General features: G+C 65.8%; 3 protein-coding genes across 7 annotated transcripts; 2 read left to right on the top strand and 1 right to left on the bottom strand.

Moving 5' to 3' along the window:
• The first annotated feature begins 4,343 nt into the window (after positions 1-4,343).
• TPP1 (tripeptidyl peptidase 1) lies at positions 4,344-9,761 on the top strand. Its single transcript, XM_068670808.1, has 13 exons — positions 4,344-4,409; positions 4,507-4,599; positions 4,674-4,813; positions 4,891-5,041; positions 5,536-5,657; positions 6,193-6,392; positions 6,609-6,807; positions 7,941-8,129; positions 8,268-8,340; positions 8,579-8,699; positions 8,813-8,971; positions 9,042-9,179; positions 9,557-9,761. Exons 1-13 carry the CDS (start codon positions 4,399-4,401, stop codon positions 9,695-9,697), a joined length of 1,737 nt encoding a protein of 578 aa, XP_068526909.1. The 5' UTR covers positions 4,344-4,398; the 3' UTR covers positions 9,698-9,761.
• Positions 9,762-9,913: 152 nt separating this feature from the next.
• On the top strand, positions 9,914-11,747 carry TAF10 (TATA-box binding protein associated factor 10). The gene is made up of 5 exons (XM_068672789.1): positions 9,914-10,198; positions 10,420-10,577; positions 10,646-10,710; positions 10,828-10,942; positions 11,586-11,747. The coding sequence occupies exons 1-5, from the start codon at positions 9,919-9,921 to the stop codon at positions 11,673-11,675; spliced, it is 708 nt and encodes a 235-aa protein (XP_068528890.1). The 5' UTR covers positions 9,914-9,918; the 3' UTR covers positions 11,676-11,747.
• Positions 11,748-12,245: 498 nt separating this feature from the next.
• ILK (integrin linked kinase) lies at positions 12,246-18,138 on the bottom strand. Of its 5 annotated transcripts, none has more exons than XM_068672361.1 (13): positions 17,979-18,138; positions 16,821-16,920; positions 15,661-15,826; positions 15,351-15,446; positions 15,102-15,198; positions 14,906-14,989; positions 14,581-14,666; positions 14,184-14,293; positions 13,855-13,982; positions 13,498-13,619; positions 13,327-13,426; positions 13,107-13,237; positions 12,246-12,903 (listed from the first exon to the last, which is right to left on the bottom strand). In XM_068672361.1, exons 2-13 carry the CDS (start codon positions 16,907-16,909, stop codon positions 12,754-12,756), a joined length of 1,359 nt encoding a protein of 452 aa, XP_068528462.1. In that variant the 5' UTR covers positions 16,910-16,920; positions 17,979-18,138; the 3' UTR covers positions 12,246-12,753. The 5 variants fall into 5 exon arrangements, with proteins under 5 accessions (XP_068528462.1, XP_068528635.1, XP_068528548.1 ...); XM_068672534.1 differs by lacking the exon at positions 17,979-18,138 and adding an exon at positions 17,772-17,884; XM_068672447.1 differs by lacking the exon at positions 17,979-18,138 and adding an exon at positions 17,647-17,791.
• Positions 18,139-18,263: the final 125 nt, after the last annotated feature.

The following is an 18,263-nucleotide window of genomic DNA, read 5'->3' on the forward strand; positions in this document are numbered from 1 at the left end:
TGCAATTTGTCAAGCCAGCACAGGAGGTGCAGCAATTTTAGGCTTTAGTGCAGCAGAGGACATTGAGAGCCTGATCACAAACTGTGGGCCTGGCCCAGGTGCCTAGCTCCTCCAGCGGTGTGTGCGGTGCCTGCACCTGTCACTGCATTGCCACACAAACAGCCCCAGCTTGGCTGCTGCCCAGGCCAAGCCACCAGCACCCATATGCATCACTGCATCTTGCAAGTTCCTTCCCTTAGCAGCTGCCAAGCCCAGCAGGTGAGGCTGCACCACACCATGCATCCAGGTTGAACCAGTGGTGAGGCTGAGCATGCCTCCCCTACAGCCACACAGCCCAGTGCCGGTGTGCAAGTGGACACACGCAGAGGGGCACACAGGACCGTGCAGACACACTCACTCATGCTGACAGCACTGCAGCTTCATCCTGCTCCCCTTTCTGGCTGACAAAGTCTGTCATCGGGAATGCACATACACGAGGTGAGTCCCTCTGGCAGCCAGGCTCAGACACCCAGTCTGCCCAGCAGCTGCCCCCAGTTGCTAGCACCCCAACATACGAGCCCCTGAGGCACAGCTCCACTCCTGCTTTTGGTATTGCCCCCAGCTCAGGGGCTCTCATTTGGATCTGCTCATCTGCAGACACACACAGACACCCTGACACAGACACACACAGACACCCCGAGGGGCTCAGCTGAGCCCAGACTCTGCACTCTCTCTGGCAGTAGGCTGGGAACCCCCTGGTCCTTCTGACGGCCTCCCTGCTGTGGGCTTGCCCCTAGGTACACACACCTCGGCTCCCAGGCCACTCCAGCTGCTCACTGCCCAGTCTGTTTTGACACCCGTTAGCAAGGACAGGGGCTGACACCCCTGCATCTCCCACTCAGCTGCTGGCACCACAGGCCCTGAGACCTGTGATCTGACTGCAGCTACTGACACTTGGACTCCATGGACACACATGCACACAGAATTGGGTCCCCAAGAAAAATACTTTGCTGTGGAGTTTAAGAAGATGGGACAGGCTGTGCAGTCACCTGACGCAGCGCATGGCCAGACACGTGCTGACTAATCCATTTACGTGCAACCATCAACTTTTATATCCTTTTCCCTCTTTTTCCACTTTTGTTCTTCTCCAAGCTGCCTCAATCCCTCTCTTTCCTCACCTCTGCTACACATCCCATAAGTCTTGTGCAACCCTAAAATGCTCTGCATTCTGCCTCTCACAACATGCTCCGTGTACCAGGCAGTGTCCCCAAAACCTGTAGCTGCTCAGGGCAGCTACTCCTGCTCCTGTTTTGATGAGTGCTGCCCTCAGCCCTGGGGTGACTGCTGCTGTGACAGCCTTGGGTGGAGCTGGGCACAGGGATCCCCTTCTCTGACTGGGTTATTGGGGTTCCCCTGCCTGCCACTGCTTCTCGGTGCTGCTTTGTCACATAACCTAGCACCTCCATCTCCCTGACTGGTAAACTGCCATGCTGCGCATGCTCACTGCTCTGTGGCTGTGACCAAGGGGGTCCCTGTGAGCAGGGAGTGCCGTGATGTTACTGCTCTCTAGCATTTTCCAACCGCAGGTATCCCTGACAGTCTGGAGACGAAGGCACCCTTGATTCCATCCACAGGAAGAGCACCCACGGTGCACCAGGATGGGTGTGCTCAGGACTCCCTAGCAGCTTTGCTGGCTACTCCAGCGCTCCCATCCCCTGCTTGCTGCAGACCAGCTAGTCAGACTAACAGCTTGTCAGAGTAATTAGCTCTGTCAGAGCACCCTAATCTTTGCAGGCCAGACAGATCCAGGAAATAATCTCCTGCAAATCTCATCCCACTTACAGCCCTACCCAAAGCTGTAAGCAGCTGGACAGCTGGGTGGGCTGCCGCACTCTGGCAGCGCCTCCCAGTGCCCCAGGCCCTTAGCCAACATGCGTGCGTCAAGGCTGCGCAGCAGCGAGTCCCTTCTCTGTGGCTGCAGCTGCTGGTCAGGTCCATGCAGACTGAGACAGCCAGGAGCCAGCCCAGGGTGCTGGGCCACCCCTGGATGAGGGGCAGGGTGGGACAGGATGGGGGCCAGCACATGCTGTGGCTGTGTGCCTGTGTGTGGGACGAGGAAGCGGCTGGGGCTGCATAGCTGGGAGCCGCTGGGCATGGTCTGGGCACAGGGACCACGCTCTGCCTGCAGCCACCCACCCCGCTGCTGCCCACACCTCCCTGCACACCTTGAGCACTCGCAGGGTGCTGGTAAGGGATGGTAAGCAGAGCTACCTCCAGCTGGGAGACCCTTACACGTGAAGACAGGTAACTCCCAGCCCTGGCAGACAGCTGCCCCTGCGTGGTTCAGGAGCCTTCCTGTGGCACAGTGGAAAGTTCATCCTAACAGGGCTGCGGGACAGGGCTCAGCTGAGACGTTCCCCCTGAGCCCTCCCTGCTGCGCTGGGCCCTGTGTCCACTGTCAGCTGCACCCACCATGCCCAGTTCCTTCCTGTGTTTCCTGGACGCTGTCTCCCACAGCTCCCCCGTTCGTCCCCCCAGCCCCGCAGGGCGCAACTGCACAGCTTCGGGCGGGCAACCAGCTCCAGCTGCTGCAAACCACACAGCGCCGCATGCATGGAAACTCTGAGTGGCCCACATATGCTTCCAATTGCAGGGACCAGAAGTGCCCTAGGGCTCTGCACACACACTCACGCTATGGGCAACACCCAAGCAGGAGTGCTGGAGTCCCGCAGGAAATGGGGACGGAGCTGGGGATTCCTGGAGGACATGAGACTGGCCTCACGGTGGCAGGGGAAGCACCCTGAAGGCCTGACAGGGAGCTTGGGTGGGCCTGAGGAACACGGGCTGAGGTCCCAGATTCAAAGAGATGCCAAGTGCTGCTCTGCGAACAGAAAATATGCTGCTCAAGCCCCACTGGATCTCCTGGCTGCCTTACTTCACCCAAAGGGAGTGGGGCCAAAGTCAGCAGCAGGCACTGCCTGCCTGAGCATGTGGCATCTTCACCTCCCTGCTGCACAGATGGTGCAGGTGAAAAAGCACTGCCCGCACAGCAGGTCTGAAGGCAGGAAGGAGAACAGAACTGCTACAGCTCATGACACTACCGCGGCAGAACACCTCTGGCCTCTGCCCAGTAGCTGCTGCTCTGGACAGTCACAGTGCGGCTCTGGTGTGGGAGAGATGGCAGCCTGGGCCAGGCAGGTGGTTTTCCCATTGTCCCTCTTTCTGGCTTGGACTCTGCTCTGCAGAAACAGGAAAGCAACTGGGAACCGCTGGAGCCATGGCACGCAGCATGTCTGTACATGTGGCCAGCACGGGGACAAGGACTTGGAAAGCTGGCCTGGTCAGATGGGGTCACAGCACCCCCTTCCTCACCGGCCGTCTCTGAGACAGCCCCTCCTGGGCTGCTTTAGGGCTCACAAGCAGGGTAACAAACTCCACGGCACCATTTCCAGAGCTCTCTTTAGCACTGGCAACAATTGCTTGAACTTTCCACAACCCCAAGACCACAAGTATCATGATACCATTTTTGTGATACTAATTAGGAGGGCTCCTAGTGTGGGAACAAGCATCCAGAGGAACAAGCGCAGGAAGCCGAGAGCTGCTGCTCAGCAGCGCCGGGAGCCAAGCGGCTGCCGGTGCCGGTGCCAGCTGGACGGGACAGCGGCCGCACCGCCCGCTCCGCGCAGCCCCCGCCCGCAGCCCTGCAGGGACACGGCCCCCCCGCCCCGAGCCCCCCCGCCCTCCCCGCACCCGCGGCTGTGCCGGGCCCCCGCACGCAGCCGGGCGGCAGCGATGCGAACGCCGCCGGGGCCGGGCGGCCGCAGCCCGGGACGCGGAGGGGACGCAGCCGCCTCCTGCCGCTGCCCCCGCAGGGGTTCCGGCGGCTGCCCCGGCCCCGGCCCCGGCCCCGGCCGCACCTTCCCGGCCCGCTCCTGCCCCGCGCCCCGAGGCCGCCCCCCGCCTCCAGCCCCGTCCCTGCAGCGGGGCTCCGGCACTCCCGGGGGGCCCCGACCCCCCCTGCTCGCTCGCTCCCCGGGGCAGCCTCCCCCCGCCAGCGGCCCGGCCCCGGGGGCTGGGCAGGGCCCGTCCCGTTCCGGCCGCGCCCCCCCCGGAGCCCCCCGGAGCCCCCCGCCCCGCACGGAGCCCGCAGCCGGGACCCGCCCGCCCCGCACGGGCCGGGCCCGAGGCAGCCGCCGCCGCCGCCCGCGCCCAGGGACCGGCGTGCCCCGAGCCGCCTCCGCGGCGGCCCCGCGGGACCCTGAGGGCGGCCCGCGACGAGGGGCAGGGCCCCGGGACCGGCACCGGCACCGGGACCGCGCCCAGAGCCCGCCCCCGGCCCCGCCCCCCCGGCGGCGGCCTCCCCACGTGAGCGGCCGTCACGCGCCCCGCGCCGCACACGTGACCGGGCGCAGCGGCGGGATGGCGCGGCGGTAACGGGGGCGCGGGGCCGGGGGCGGGGGGGCGGCCCCGGGGCTCCCCGTCTCGGCGGGGCTCCGCGGCCGCCCGGCACTGACGGCCCCGCCGCAGGTGCGGGGCGCTCCCCGCCGTGCTGTGCCTGTGCGCGGCCGCCTGGAGCTGCTGCGCCGCGGGGGTGGCCCCGGAGCGGGACCAGCCGTGCCGGTAGGTGGGGGCCGGCCGGGGCGCGGGGCCCGGTACCCGGTGCCCGGTGCCCGGCGCTCACGGCCCGCCCGCAGCCCGCCCCCCGGCTGGGTCCCCGCCGGCCGCGTGAGCCCCGAGCACGACGTGCAGCTGACGCTGGCGCTCCGGCAGCAGGGCACGGCGCGCCTCGCCCGCCTCGTCCGCGCCGTGTCGGACCCGCGCTCGCCGCGATACGGTACCGGCCCCGCGCCCGAGGCCCGCCGTCCGCCCGGCCCCCGGGCAGGGTGCCCTGAGCCCGCCGTGTGCCCGCAGGCCGGTTCCTGTCCCTGGAGCAGCTGCGGGACCTTGTCCAGCCGTCGCCCGCCACGCTGATGACGGTGCTGAAGTGGCTGCGGGGGCACGGCGTGGAGAGCTGCAGCAGCGTCGCCACCCTCGATTTCCTGCAGTGCCACATGCCCGCGAGGTGAGCCCCGGGCAGCGCCGGGCCCTGCTGCGGTGGCTGTGCCTTGCCTGCGAAGACGAGAAAAGCCAGACCCTGCCCTGCGGGCTGGGACGTCCCCTGGCCCCCGTGGTGCAGGCAAGCGGCGAGAGGCTGAGCCCCACTTCTGTGTGGGCTGTGGGCGCTCTGTGGCCAAGAGCTGGCTGCCACCGTGCTGGGGGAGCTGCAGCCCGATGCCTTGGAACATTGGGGGCCAGGTGCGCACATGTGATAGGTGCTCAGGCCAGCCCACGCCTCCTCTTGCCCGCTTTTGGGGTCGCAGTACACACACAGTGGGTGAGGTGCAGAGTGATCTTTGCTTTATAAGGTCGGCTGTGCTGATGGGAAGGGGCGCTCGTCCCTGTCTCCTCCCGGCAGCAAGCGGGGTGCAAAGGGGAAGCAGGGAATGGGCACGGGTGGCCAGGCTGGCAGCGGTTGTGGCGTGAGCCCCTGTGTGCGGGGCTGTCCCTGTGTTGCAGCACGGCTGAGCGCCTCTTGCCTGGGGCTGAATTCCACCGGTACCTGAAGGACCAGCGCAGCGTTGTGCGCTCCCCGCTGCCTTACACCATCCCCAAGGATCTGGCTGAGCACGTTGACTTCGGTACGGTATGCGTGGGGGTTCAGGCGGCCCAGAGCTTGTGCTGCCTCAGGTACAGGTACGAGGTCAAACATTGCCCAGCCAGGAGGGGCCACCTCAGAGGATGGTGTGGCCGGCCCTCTGCCCATGGTCTCAGCTGCCCTGGACCCTCCTGAGGAGATCTGTGCCCAGGGTCTGGGCAGGCAGCGTCCAAAGTCTGTGTTTTTTTAATAGTGCTCTCGGCCCTGCGTGCTCAGTGCCGTGCGTGTGGGTGTCTGTGGGTGTGCAGCCGCCTCTGGGGTGGGAACGCTCCTCACATGAGGAAACCGCAGTCATTGCACAACGAGAGCGGGGGTGTCAAGTGGTGACAGTGGCTCAGCAGTGGGGTAATGGAGCTGAGCAGCCTGGGAGCACCTCTGGGGACTGGGGAGGCACCCAAAGGTGCGGTCTCTGGTCAGGTGCACCCCTGCGGGCAGGGAGGGGGAGCAGGGGGCTATTGCTGAGTCCTGCCAGAGCACCAGGCCCTGGCACCTGCTGCTTCTCCTTATGTGCGCATCAGTGGGTGGCCTGCATCGGTTCCCTGCGGAGAGGAACGTGGTCAGCAGAGCCTGGGCCAAGGAGCAAGCAGAGCCAGGACAGCCCCATGGACAGAGAGCGGCTTTCCACCTGGGGGTGACGCCGTCCGTCATTCGGAAGAGATACAACATGACGGGAGGAGATGTTGGGCTGCTGCCAAACAACAGCCAGGCCTGCGCCCAGGTAACTGCTCCCAGAGCTGATGGGGGCAGAGGCCTGCAGGCCTGGGAGTGCGGCACCTTGGGGCTCCTCCAGCACTTGGCTGGTCTGGCCTTCCAGGACGCTGCAGGGAGGCTTCCGCAGCTGTGGGAGCACCGTGGGGCTGGCGTTTCACACGCACGCTGAGCCAACTTTCCAAGTTGGGAAAGAAGTCTTAGTGTCCCTCCTTGTCCCCCCCAGTTCTTGGAACAGTACTTCCACCAGGCTGACCTGGCTGAGTTCATGCAGCTCTTTGGCAGCAGCTTTGCCCACCGCTCCAAGGTCGACCAAGTTGTTGGGCACCAGGGCTGGGGCAAGGCTGGGCTGGAGGCCAGCCTGGATGTGGAATACATCATGAGCACGGGTGCCAACATTTCCACGTGGGTCTTCAGCAATGCAGGTACTGATCCCATGCCAGAGTTGGTCTGCTCTGCCCTGTGACCACTTCCGTGCATCCCGCTTGCTGTGGCACTGGCACATCAGGCTGCTCTTTAGGGAAGTGCTTGCTCTCTGCCAGGCACGTAATGAGCTGCATTCAATCCGTCTGGTACCCGTCACAGGGGCACACTGGGTGCAGTACAGTGCTTTCACAGCTGCTGTGGGCATGTAGCATGTGGGCTTCCAGAGCTGGAGCTGGTTTCAGGGCTGTCAGGGGATTCATCTTGATTTCTATAGCTGCTTTTGGACACATGAACTTACAGCATCCACAGCATCCTACAGCAAGGACTTCCATGCCCTGTGTAAAGCAGTCATCTCACTATGCTGCCTTCCCACAGAGAGAGAGATGATCTCTTGCCAGTGAATCTGCCAGTAGAGTGGATAAAGGAGAGTGAGGCAGTTTGAGGAATATAGGTTGCAAACCAGCCTGCACAAAAATAGCTGCTACACTGCGGGATAAAGTGTGATCTGTCCAGATCAGAAGCTGCCTGGCTGGAGACAGAGCACACTTAGGACTGCTGGCTCTGTCATCCTGGTGGTGAAGTCTACCAATGAAAGCTGCTTGGCTTTGGCTTCCACGTGTGCGGTGCCTGTGGTGTGGGAAGGGGGCAGAGAGACCCCTCTGGGCCGCTGTGAGGCAGCAGTTGCCGAGGCCTCGCACTCCTTGCTGCATGGAGAGAAGCAGGAAGGGACCTGGGTAGGGGGAGGTGAACTGGCGTCCTGCTGCTCTGGGGTATGTGGTTAAGGGTAGAGGGCCCAGAGCTTGGCTGAGCCTTGGGCTTTGTCACTGCCTGGAGCTGAGGGTGGCTACAGCCCTGCGGAAGGTGTTCAGAGGAGTGAGTGAATGCAGGCATCATGCCGTGGGTGCCACGCTTTGAGCAGAGCCATGGGCAGAGCTAGCCATCCCTGCTGTCAGCCGTGCTGCCATCGCCCCTGCTACCAGCAGGAGCTCACTAGAGTGTTCAGATGCTCCGTGCTGCATGTCTGTGCTCTGCAGGCAGGGATAGGAGCCGGCAGGACCTCCAGCTCCTGCTGGTGCTGCTGAGGCAGGGTAGCTCCTGCCACTGCACTGGACCAGCCCCTTTGTCTCTGCAGGGCGGCATGAAAGCCAGGAGCCCTTCCTGGCCTGGCTGCTGCTGCTCAGCAACATGTCATCGCTGCCGTGGGTGCACTCTGTCAGCTATGGGGATGATGAGGACAGCCTGTCGTCGGCCTACCTGCAGCGTGTGAACGTGGAGTTCATGAAGGCGGCTGCCCGCGGCCTGACTGTGCTGTTTGCCTCGGGTGCGTGGTGCTGTTGGGGTGATGTGGCTGTGTGTGGGGTGGGTGCACGGGCTGCTGCCAGGACCCCACTGGGAGGCAGCTTTCCCCCTGCCCAGGGGGCAGCTTGTGGGCCACCACCTCACCCGTTTCTGCTGTCAGGTGATGATGGTGCTGGTTGCAGGAGAGTGCCAGGGGGGAACCACACTTTCCGGCCCAGCTTCCCAGCCTCGAGGTAACCACGGGGTAGTCTGTGAGGGTCTGCACTGACCTGGCTGGTGCCAGGAGCTGCTGTCTGCTCTTCCACCTTGGCCTGCGGCAGGGCTGCTGCAAATGCTGTTCATGAGCGCTGTGGGGGCTCAGGACAGCCGCATGGTGGGATGGGGTGGAAGGTGGCAGGCCCTGAGGTGGGGGCTGAGCAGCTCCTGGAGGGGCTGCTGTGTGCTTGCCCCCAAAGCCTACCTGTCCTGCAGCCCCTATGTGACCACCGTGGGTGGGACGTCCTTCAAGAACCCCTTCCTGGTGACCGCGGAGGTGACAGACTACATCAGCGGCGGGGGCTTCAGCAACGTCTTCCCCATGCCCGATTACCAGGTGGGGGGGCGCAGTTGCGTGGGGCTGGGTGGGGGCAGCGTGGGCAGCCGGGGCTGGGGGCTGGGGGCCGGGGTCGGGTCGTGCCGGAGCCCTTCCCTCTGCTGTGCCCCCAGGCCGCGGCGGTGAGGAGCTTCCTGCGCTCGGCTGCCAAGCTGCCCCCCAGCTCCTACTACAACAGCAGCGGCCGCGCCTACCCCGACCTGGCCGCGCTCTCGGACAACTACTGGGTGGTGACGAACCGCGTGCCGCTGCCCTGGGTGTCGGGCACCTCGGTACGGGGCGGGCGGGGCCCCGCGCGCGGTGCCGGCGGCCCGGGGCTGAGCCGGGCGCTGCCTCCCGCAGGCGTCCACGCCGGTGGTGGCGGGCATGCTGGCGCTCGTCAACGACCGGCGGCTGCAGCGCGGCCAAGCGCCCCTCGGCTTCGTCAACCCCGCGCTCTACCAGCTGCGGGAGCGCGGCCACGGGGAGGCCCTCTACGATGTGAGCGGGGCGGGGGGGGAAGGGGGGGAAGGGGGGGGGAAAGGGAGGGAATGTGGGGGAAAGAGGGGAAGGGGGTTGAGGGGGGATGGGGGGGGGCACGGGGGGGCTGGGGGGAATGGGGAGGATGGGGGGGGAATGGGGGGGTTGGGGCGGATGGGAGGGGGATGGGGGGAGGTTGGGGGGCGGGGGGCGCTGGGGGGACACGGGGGTGTTGGGGGGTGTGCGGGGGGGCGCTGGGGGGTGCCGTGAGGCACGGGGCAGGGCGGCGCTGGGGCCGTGCCCGAGGGTGGGGGGGGGGTTCTGGGGGGGGGCAGTGTTGCTGGGGGCCGGGCTGTCCCCGTGGGGCGGTCGCGGTGCCCGCCCTGACCCCCCCGCAGGTGACGCAGGGCTGCCACCTCTCCTGCCTGGACGGCGCGGTGCAGGGACAGGGCTTCTGCGCCGGCCCCGCCTGGGACCCGGTCACCGGCTGGGGCACCCCCAACTTCCCCCGGCTGCTGCGCGCCCTGCTCGAGGCCTGAGGGGGGCGGCGCGGGGCGGGGCGGCTCCAGTAAAGGCCCCGCGGCACCGGCCCGGCCCCTCCGAGCGCGTCTGCCTGCCTGTCTGTCTGCGCCGCCAGGGGGCGCGGGGCCAATGGGGAGCGGCGGGGGCGGGGCCTGCGGGGCGGCGGGGCCAATGGGGAGCGGCGGGGGAGGGGCCAATGGGGCGGCGGGGCCAATGGGGAGCGGCGGGGGCGGGGCCAATGGGGCGGCGGGGCCAATGGGGCGGCGCGGCGCGCGCAGGCGCGGGGCTGAAGGCGGCCGGCGTCGCTCGGCGGCGGGCGATGAGCGGCAGCGCCGAGGCCGACCCCGCGCCCGCGGCCCCGGCCGCCCCGGCGCCGCCCGCCCCCGCGCCCGCCCCCGCCGCCGACAACAAGCCCAGCCCGGCCGCGGGCGGCAGCGGCGTCCCGGGGGCGCCCCCGGGCGCGGTGGGCGGCGCGGCGCGGGGAGCTGAGGGCGGCGCGGCCGCCGGGAGGGGACCGGGTGAGCGCGGGGGGGGAGGGGGTGGAGCGGCCGGGACCAAGGGGGAGCGGGGCTGGGGCTCGGCGGGGGGCGGGCGGGGGTGCGGGGCCGGGCCGGGCCGGGCCGTGGCTGCGGGACGCTTCCCCGCCGGCTCCCCCCCGGTTCCGGTGAGCGCGGCCCCGTCCGCAGCCGCGGGGCAGCCCCGGGTGGGGGCGGCGGTCGCTGAGTGCCTCTGCCCGCAGCGCCCGTGTCGGCGGCCGTGGCCGCGGCCCCGTCCGAGGGGGCGATGTCCAACGGCGTGTACGTGCCGCCCAGCGCCGCCAACGGGGACGTGAAGCCGGTGGTGTCCACCACGCCGCTCGTGGACTTCCTGATGCAGCTGGAGGACTACACGCCCACGGTACGCGGGAGGCCGGCGGGGCGGGGGTGGGGGCGGGCGGCCGGGCTGCTGACCTCTCTCCCGCGCAGATCCCGGACGCTGTCACCGGCTATTACCTCAACAGAGCGGGCTTCGAGGCCTCCGACCCGCGCATGTGAGTGGTGGGGGTGCGGTGGTGCGGCCCTGGGGACCCCCTGCAGGAATCCCCTCGTCCCCATGGTGCGCGGTGCTCCCCGTCTGACGTTGTCACTTCTCCTTTCTTGCATGGTAGCATCCGTTTGATCTCCCTGGCCGCACAGAAGTTTATTTCTGACATTGCCAACGATGCGCTGCAGCACTGCAAGATGAAGGGCACAGCCTCAGGCAGCTCCCGCAATAAGAGCAAGGTGAGAGAAAGTGGGAACGGCTGCACGGGTGAGGGAGAGCATCCTGTCCTGGGGCTGCAGGATCTAAACGTTCTTCCATCAAATGTGGCTGTTGTAAACATCTTTGACTCCTGCCCCTAAAAGGTCAACGTGTACTGATGAGTAAGGGCTCTGCTGTTGGGAAGGGACTCTGCTGAGAAGAGGAGGCGGGCAGTGGAATGCCCAGGGCATGCCCTGAAGGCCCTGCAGAAACGTGCAGGTAGCTGTGCGTGGTCAGACTGAGGGCCACCTAGCCCTGCCACCCCCTCTGACAGGGACCAGACTGGTGTGTAGGGAGGAAGTGTGGAGAAATAGTTTCTGGGAATTCTCACATTCACTATCTATTTGTGGTTCAGGGGCTTCATGACAGCCGTGTAATTCATCTTCATAGCATTGGGTAGTGCTCAGCATGTTTCTCTGCAACTGGGTGCAAAGCATATGGAACCTACAGTAGTTAAATGCTGGTCAATGCCCCAGCCACTGTTCTGTAGCTGCTTCTGGGAACTGTGCAGGTACAGGTTGCCACAGCTTGTAGGAGAAAAATCGTAAACCAACAAGAGTCTGAGGAACGCCTGGCAGCAGAAGTTGTCCTTGCTGTGACTGATGTTACTCATTGTCCCTTCAGGATAAGAAGTACACGCTGACCATGGAGGACCTGACACCAGCACTCGCGGAATACGGCATCAATGTGAAAAAGCCACATTACTTCACATAAAGACTGAGGAATTGTCTCTGGGAACTTTTTTTAGGGTTGCTTCTGTGCCATTAAACAGCTCGGTAGTCTTTTTTTTTTTTTTTTTTTTTTGGAAAGACACCTTGTTTCATGCCCATGTGCTAATGCCCTGCCTGCAGTAAGTGAAACAGTGTTGGCTGGCCTGCAAGAGCTTCTCTTACTGCACCAACAGAAGTTGGTCCTGTGCCTTTGGAAGCTGATGCAGAGAGCTGCTGGCTGTGGGATACAGCAAAGAGACTCCAGCTGCACCTTTCCTGGAGGGCTCAGCCTGACCCAAGGCACTGCAGGGAATTAGGCATGGTGGGAATAGATGTACCCAACCCTCTTCATTTCTTTCTCCCTAGCGCTGCTCTTCTTTCTTAAGCGGAATGCTCAGGGACCTGCATGGATGCTACTGCAGCTGTAGCCAGGCTCTTGTCTTGCCCCAGCACCAGAGGAGATTTGACATGGGAGCAGCTGCAGGGCTCTGCAGACTGCTAGGCAACCCTTGCCTCAATGCCCCCCTCCCCCTTCACAACAGCCTGCACAAGTACGCACCCCTCTGCCAGCAGGCAGTTTTCATAACAAATGTTTATTTCAGATGCTGGCGGCTTTTCCATGTGGCCTGGATGGAAACGATAAAAAGTGAAGCGCGAAGCTGGGGTGGTGCTGGGCGCAAACAGGCAAGCTTCACCCCACTGTCCTTAGCAGGGACGAGCACCAGGGCTGGGTGTTGTCTGGGGGGGTGAGCTGCTCTGGTCCAGGGAGGGCAGGGTGGCTGTGCAGCGCAGCCCGGCCTCGTGGGCAGCAGAGCCCAGCCGCACTCGGTGCCCTGGGCCAGGCCCCCCGCTCAGTCTGCCCACAGCTGCCAGGGAGGGTGGAGGTGCTGCCATAGATTGGTTCTACAGAGCCCAAAGCCTGCAGAGTGGCTCCAGGGAAGGCAGCGTTGTCTGTACCGTGTCCGTGGGTGGCTCAGGGGGAGGGGGCAGTCCCTGCTCCGCCTTGGCTCTGGGGTTAAAGGCACTTGGGGGTGGCGGGGAAGGGAGCATGGCAGCATCGGGTGGCTGGGAGGCACCTCCCTCTACTTGTCCTGCATCTTCTCCAGGATGGGCACTATCATGTCAAACTTTGGACGCTTGGCTGGGTCCTCATTCATGCAAATCTTCATCAGCTTACAGATGTGTGGGGAGATGCCGGGTGGGATGGTTGGACGTAGCCCCTCCAGTGCCACCTGGAAGCAAAGCAGGGCAGAGCAGGATCAGAAATTCAGACCCAGCCCTGCCTTTGACAGTCGTGCAGGTACCTCAGGGCAGAGTGCTGCCAGGCTCGCCTCTGTTGGGCCCTGCCTCCTCATCCCTGCTGGTGGCTGTAGGCCCAGTTGTGCCCTGGCTGATCTGGTTTGGACTGGTGCAATTTAACCAGCTCTTTCCTCACCTTCATGCCTATCTCCATGTTGGACAAGTCTGCAAATGGCACCTCGCGGGTCACCAGCTCCCACAGCAGCACTGCGAAGCTCCACATGTCAGCTGAGCGCCTGTTAATTTCCTCAGGCTTCTTCTGCAAGGCTGCAGGGAATCCAGCACAGGAGGCTCATCAGAGCAGAGGGTGAGGAAAGGGGCAAGCATCAGGAGGGGCCTGACTACCTGGCACTCACCTTCTGGTGCCACCCAGGCTGGTGCATACATCCTCCCTGGGCACTGGAAGGAGAACTTCACATCGGCCATGCTGATCCTCGCAGTCATGTCCTCGTCGATCTGAGGAGAGAGCGAGGGTTATAGCAGCCCACACATCCCCGTCTGCAGGGGCATTCAGCACTGGCACTCACCATGATGCTGCGGCTGTTGAGGTGGTGGCGTGGGATAAGAGGCTCCAGCGTGTGCAGGAAGGCCATGCCTCGCGCAATGTCAAAGGCAAATTTCACCGCCTGCATCTGGTCCACCACAAAGTCTGCAGGGAAGGAGGTGGCATCAGTGTCACTGAGGAAGGGGTGCTGCACATGTGGGCAGCGAGTGGCAATGCCAGTGCTTGGACTGAGTGTGTGGAAGGCACGCGGGCTGCAGACTGAACTCCTCCCATGCCCAGGAAGGGTCCCTGCTGCTGCCCCAAACATATGGAGAAGCAGCTCCCCAAGGACAGTGGGACTAGTCTCTGCCCCAGCTCTGTCACCCCCATCAGCACTCACTTGTTCCCTCGTGTAATACGTTGTAGAGGGATCCATAGGGCATCCAGTGGCTGATGACAATGGGGTGAGGTGCTGGGGGGGACTGGCAGGCACCCAGCACCGGCAGCACGTTGGGGTGAGAGAAGATCCTGCAAGAGAAGTGACAGCCCTGAAACCAGGGGTGCTACCCACGCCCCCAGCTCCTGCCTTGCTCTGCTCCACCTTCCTGGGGGCTCCTCACACCCACCAGCTTCTGCTCTCTGGTGGGCCCCTGCCTATCTCCCGCCCCACTGTGGATGATGCCCACCCTCAAAGACCTTGGCTGCTTGGGAAACGATGCTGGCACTCACCGCAGCTTCGGGTACTCCTCATTGAAGTCTCGACTCTTCCGAGTTGTCCAGTCCCGGATTTTCAGCATTTTGATGACGATGTCGTTGCCTTGCCAGCGTCCTTTCCACAGCTGCAGATAGACAGGGGGACACTGTCACTGTGAGGGGTACACGGTCCCTGAGCACCTGCTGGTTCCTCATGCAGGGCTGTGGGACCCACAAATCTCCTAGAACCAACACGCCCGCAGTGATGCGCAGTGAGTGTGGCAAAGTATGTAAGGAAACCTGGGCAGGTGCCCTCTGTGTGGGCTGTCCCCGTGCTCAGCCCCCTGAGCAGTTGTGCCCTGGTTCTGCCCTACACAGACAGCCAGGGGCTGGGGTGCAGCTGCTTGTCCTAGGGAGGTAACAACCTACGTACCTCTCCCGAATGGTTCTCATTGAGTTTTTGGCTCAAGCTCAGTTGTTTGAAGTCTATTCCAGCAAGTTTGTTGAGGGTCCCGTTTCCTGTAAGAAAAGGAGAGGCTCAGCCCATGGCTGTGGGACCTTCCTCCTGCTGCTCCCTTGAGCCACAGAGGGCAGCAGTACCAGTGTGGTCCAGGCACTGCTCCTGCAGTGAGGGGATTTCCCCCTCCCCACCGAGCCACGTGAAGTTGAAACCGCTGCCCCCAGCCCTGTCTGCCCTACCACAGAGAGCCATGCCCCCACGGATCAGCACGCCCCACTAGGGAAGGCTCTGTCCTTACGGGGCCGTGTGCGGGTTGTGCCCTTCCAGAAGGTGTCCTTGTAGGGGATCTTGGTCAGGCTCTGGCCCAGCTTCTCGGCACGCTCTGGAGAGAGATGAGGCATTGGGCAGCACGAGCAGGATCCTGCAGGTGCTGAGCACAGGAGCTGCAGCAGGAGCCAGAGGCAGGTCCTAGGGACTGGATGGGAGCCCCCTACCTTTCAAGACATCCCGTAGCGGCGTCTTGGCTTTATCAGTGGGTGTCTCACCGTATTTGTTTGCGATGCTGACCAAGGCCCCATTGCCTACTAGGTCCTGAGGGAGGAAAAAATGAGTACCTGCTGTCGCTGTCCTCTTCTCAGCCTCTGCCTCTGCACCCAGACTCCACCCTCACCCCTCCTCTCCCTCCCCATGCCCCTTCCTTGCCCTGGACCCCTTCCTGCCTGTGTCCAGGTGCTGCTGCTTACCTCTGCCACCTGGTCATGTCCCCAGAAGCAGGCGTAGTGCAGAGGGGTGTTGCCGTGCTCATTCACGGCATTAATGTCTGCTTTGAACTGGATCAGCTGGGGGCAGGAAGACAGCGCTGGTAAACCTGGAGCAGGTCCCTTCCACCCCACACCTCGTCCTGGGGCATGGCAGCACTGCCACCACAGCACAGCCCAGCTGCCGAGAGGGGGCTGAGGCTGGACAGGGGCTTTGTGGGGAAGGCTGCTCCAGGTCCCAGTGGGTGTGGGGATGGCGGGGCAGGGGCAGGGCAGGGCCTGGGGAGGCCGGTACCTTCTGCACGATGTCACGGTGGCCGTGGCTGGCAGCCAGGTGCAGCGGGGTGTCATCGCCACGGTTCATGACGTTGATGCGTGCTCCCCGCATGATGAGCATGTCGACCACATTGGAGCGGCCCTCGCGGCAGGCCCAGTGCAGGGGGCTGAAGCCGTGGTCATCCCTGAAGAGAGAGCAGTGAGGGTTCTGCCAGGCAGCCACAGCGCGTGGCTGTGAGCTCCCGACTGGGCAAGTAGGGCACAGCCCTGCAGGCCTGCAGCACGCTGCAAGCGGGGCAGCCCCAGCGGCACTCCTGCTCTGCCCCGTCCCCAGGAGGGCCCCCGCCAAGTCCCATCTTCCTCAGGGTTAAATCATCGAGAGGCTGGCAAGGGCTGGCTCCCCCCAGCCTCCACCCCCCCCCCCATCTGCTCGCAGCCATGCCTGGCCAAGTAAGGGAGGAGGCTCCAGCCAGGCCTTAAAAGGAGACTAGGGCCTGGCAGGCGGGGACGCTGCATCCCCACCGCCACCAGCTCCAGCAGGGCAGAGCAGCCAGAGACGACCAGAGCCCGCCTTCCCCCCCCCTAGTCCCTGGCCCCACAGGACAGAGGTACCCCAGCACAGCCAGATGGAGCCCAAATGCCCCAGCAAGTGACCCCAGCTCCTCCGGTATATCCCAGTCTGGGATGTGTGCCTGGGATCCACTGGGAGTGGCTGTGAGATGCAGCCGAAGGGCACAGGAAGGCCCCTCTTCCCAGGGGGAGTTCAGCAGAGGTGCTGCCATGGGACAGACTGGGACAGACGGCTGCACCGGGCCTTCACCCAGTGGGCGGGCAGTGTTTGGGGCCACACGGCCCCGCAGGAGCTGCCCCAGGGCACCACGGGCAGGGCTGGCACAAGGTCGTGGCTGGGGACAGGGGATGCGGTCACCCAGACGCAGCAGCCACCCTGGGGCAGCGGGGGTCTCCCCAGCACCCCCGGCCTGTGGCTGGGAGCGGCAGTGGCCGAGGAAGCGGCCGGAGGATGTGCAGCCCTCATGCCTCTGCGATGCGGTAACTTCCTCCCGGCGGGGAGGAGCCGAATCCCACCCCCTCCCCTGGACACGGAGCGGAAACGAGTCCGGAGCTGCTCCAGCGCCCTTGGGCCTGGGTAGCCCCGGCACAGGTCCCCCCCCTGCTCACCCCTGGTTGAGGTCGTTCTCGGTGTTGTCCAGCCAGAGGCGCACGGCCACCGCGTTGCCCTCTCGGCACTGCGTGAAGATGTCGTCCATCGCGGCTCTTGCTGCAGAGAGGGGTTTGTAAGGGCACGGTGCCCTGCTGCAGCGCGGGGCTCTCTGCGTCTGCCCAGCCCTGGCACCCAGATGTTGCTTCCCACAGCCCCTCTGCCCCCTGGGGGCTAAGGACAAGAGCTCGCACCCCTCCCGGGCTGTCCCGAGGAAAGCCACAGGGCTGACGGAGACTGGGGATGGAGCTGGATGCGCAGCCAAAGGGGAAGCTCACGGCTGACTCCAGCGTCACGGGTGCCTCTGGCAGGAAGCGGGTTCAGCATCCACGGGCTTATCTGCGAGCCCAGGCAGCCCCGGTGCCCGCATCTCCCGCGGGGGGAGCGGAGCTGGCGGAGGTCCAGCACCGCCCCGCACGGGTCCCGCAGCTCCACAGAGCCCTCGTCCCTCTGCTCCCGGCCAGGCCTGGCTGGGCTCGGCACAGCATCACCCTGGGGGACCCCCTCGCTCCCTCACATCCCCCCAGTGACCGGACGCTGCTGCCCCGAGCCGGGCAGGGAGCACCCGGGGCACCAAGCGGGGACCTGGGGCTGCCCGCAGCGGGAGCCCTGCCCCGGCCGGGTCCTCGCCCCCCCCGGAAGGGCCCCCGGGGTCGCCCCATCCCCACCCGCACCCCGCCGCCGCCGCCGTCCTCCCTCCTCCCGGTCCCGGGGCGCTGCTCGTCCCGGGGCTGCGGCGCCCCCCCCGGCCCGGCCCCGCCCCGCCCGGCCCGAGGCTCCCCGCACCCCGCCGGGCCCCTCGCTCCCGGCGCTCCGCCCGCGGTTCCCGGCCCCGCGCCGCCGCCCCCGCCGCTCGTCGGACCGGGCCCCAGACCCGTGCCCGGCGCCGGCTGCCGGGGTCCCGCCCGTACCCCGCAGCCCCGGCCCTGCAGAACGAGCCCCGCGGCGGACCGGAGGCAGCGCCCCCCCCCGGCGCCTCCTGCCCCGGGCCGGACCCCCCCGCCCCGCCCCGGCCCCGCTCTGCCCCGGCCCGGCCCGACCCCGCCCGGGCCCACCCGCGGCCCCGCCCGGCCCCCTCCCGGCGCGGCCCGGCCCCCGCCCGGCCCGGCCGCCCTTACCGGCTCCGGCGGCGGCGCTGGGCGGCGGTCGGCGGGCGCGGGACAGCGCGGGGGCTCCGCCCCGGGCCGCCGCCAGCGCCCCCTGCCGGGCAGCCGCCGGCCCGCACCGAGACCCCGCGGCGGGGCCGCTCCGGGCGCACGGCGCCGGGACGGGACGGGAGCGAGCACCGGGAGCGCCGGGCGGGGCGCTGCGGGCGGCGGCACCGGGAGGTGCCTGGGCGGGGGCACCGGGTGCGGGCACCGGGCGGGGGCGGGGCCAACCGGGCAGGGGCGAGGCGCACGTGT

This window comes from Anas acuta, chromosome 1 (assembly GCF_963932015.1).
Source record: "Anas acuta chromosome 1, bAnaAcu1.1, whole genome shotgun sequence".
NCBI classification, from domain to species: domain Eukaryota; kingdom Metazoa; phylum Chordata; class Aves; order Anseriformes; family Anatidae; genus Anas; species Anas acuta.

What these genes read in the sequence shown, in the direction of transcription:
- TPP1 (XM_068670808.1), top strand. An exon ending in CAGTGCCACATGCCCGCGAG is followed by an intron (nt 5,042 to 5,535) that starts GTGAGCCCCGGG and finishes CCTGTGTTGCAG; the next exon opens with CACGGCTGAGCGCCTCTTGC. An exon ending in GGCTGAGCACGTTGACTTCG is followed by an intron (nt 5,658 to 6,192) that starts GTACGGTATGCG and finishes TGTGCGCATCAG; the next exon opens with TGGGTGGCCTGCATCGGTTC.
- ILK (XM_068672361.1), bottom strand. Translation starts at nt 16,909, where the DNA reads ATGGACGACATCTTCACGCAGTGCCGAGAGGGCAACGCGGTGGCCGTG. An exon ending in GACATGACCAGGTGGCAGAG is followed by an intron (nt 15,199 to 15,350) that starts GTAAGCAGCAGC and finishes TTCCTCCCTCAG; the next exon opens with GACCTAGTAGGCAATGGGGC. An exon ending in GCTACGGGATGTCTTGAAAG is followed by an intron (nt 14,990 to 15,101) that starts GTAGGGGGCTCC and finishes ATCTCTCTCCAG; the next exon opens with AGCGTGCCGAGAAGCTGGGC.
- TAF10 (XM_068672789.1), top strand. Translation starts at nt 9,919, where the DNA reads ATGGGGCGGCGGGGCCAATGGGGCGGCGCGGCGCGCGCAGGCGCGGGG. An exon ending in TGGAGGACTACACGCCCACG is followed by an intron (nt 10,578 to 10,645) that starts GTACGCGGGAGG and finishes TCTCCCGCGCAG; the next exon opens with ATCCCGGACGCTGTCACCGG. An exon ending in GAGGCCTCCGACCCGCGCAT is followed by an intron (nt 10,711 to 10,827) that starts GTGAGTGGTGGG and finishes CTTGCATGGTAG; the next exon opens with CATCCGTTTGATCTCCCTGG.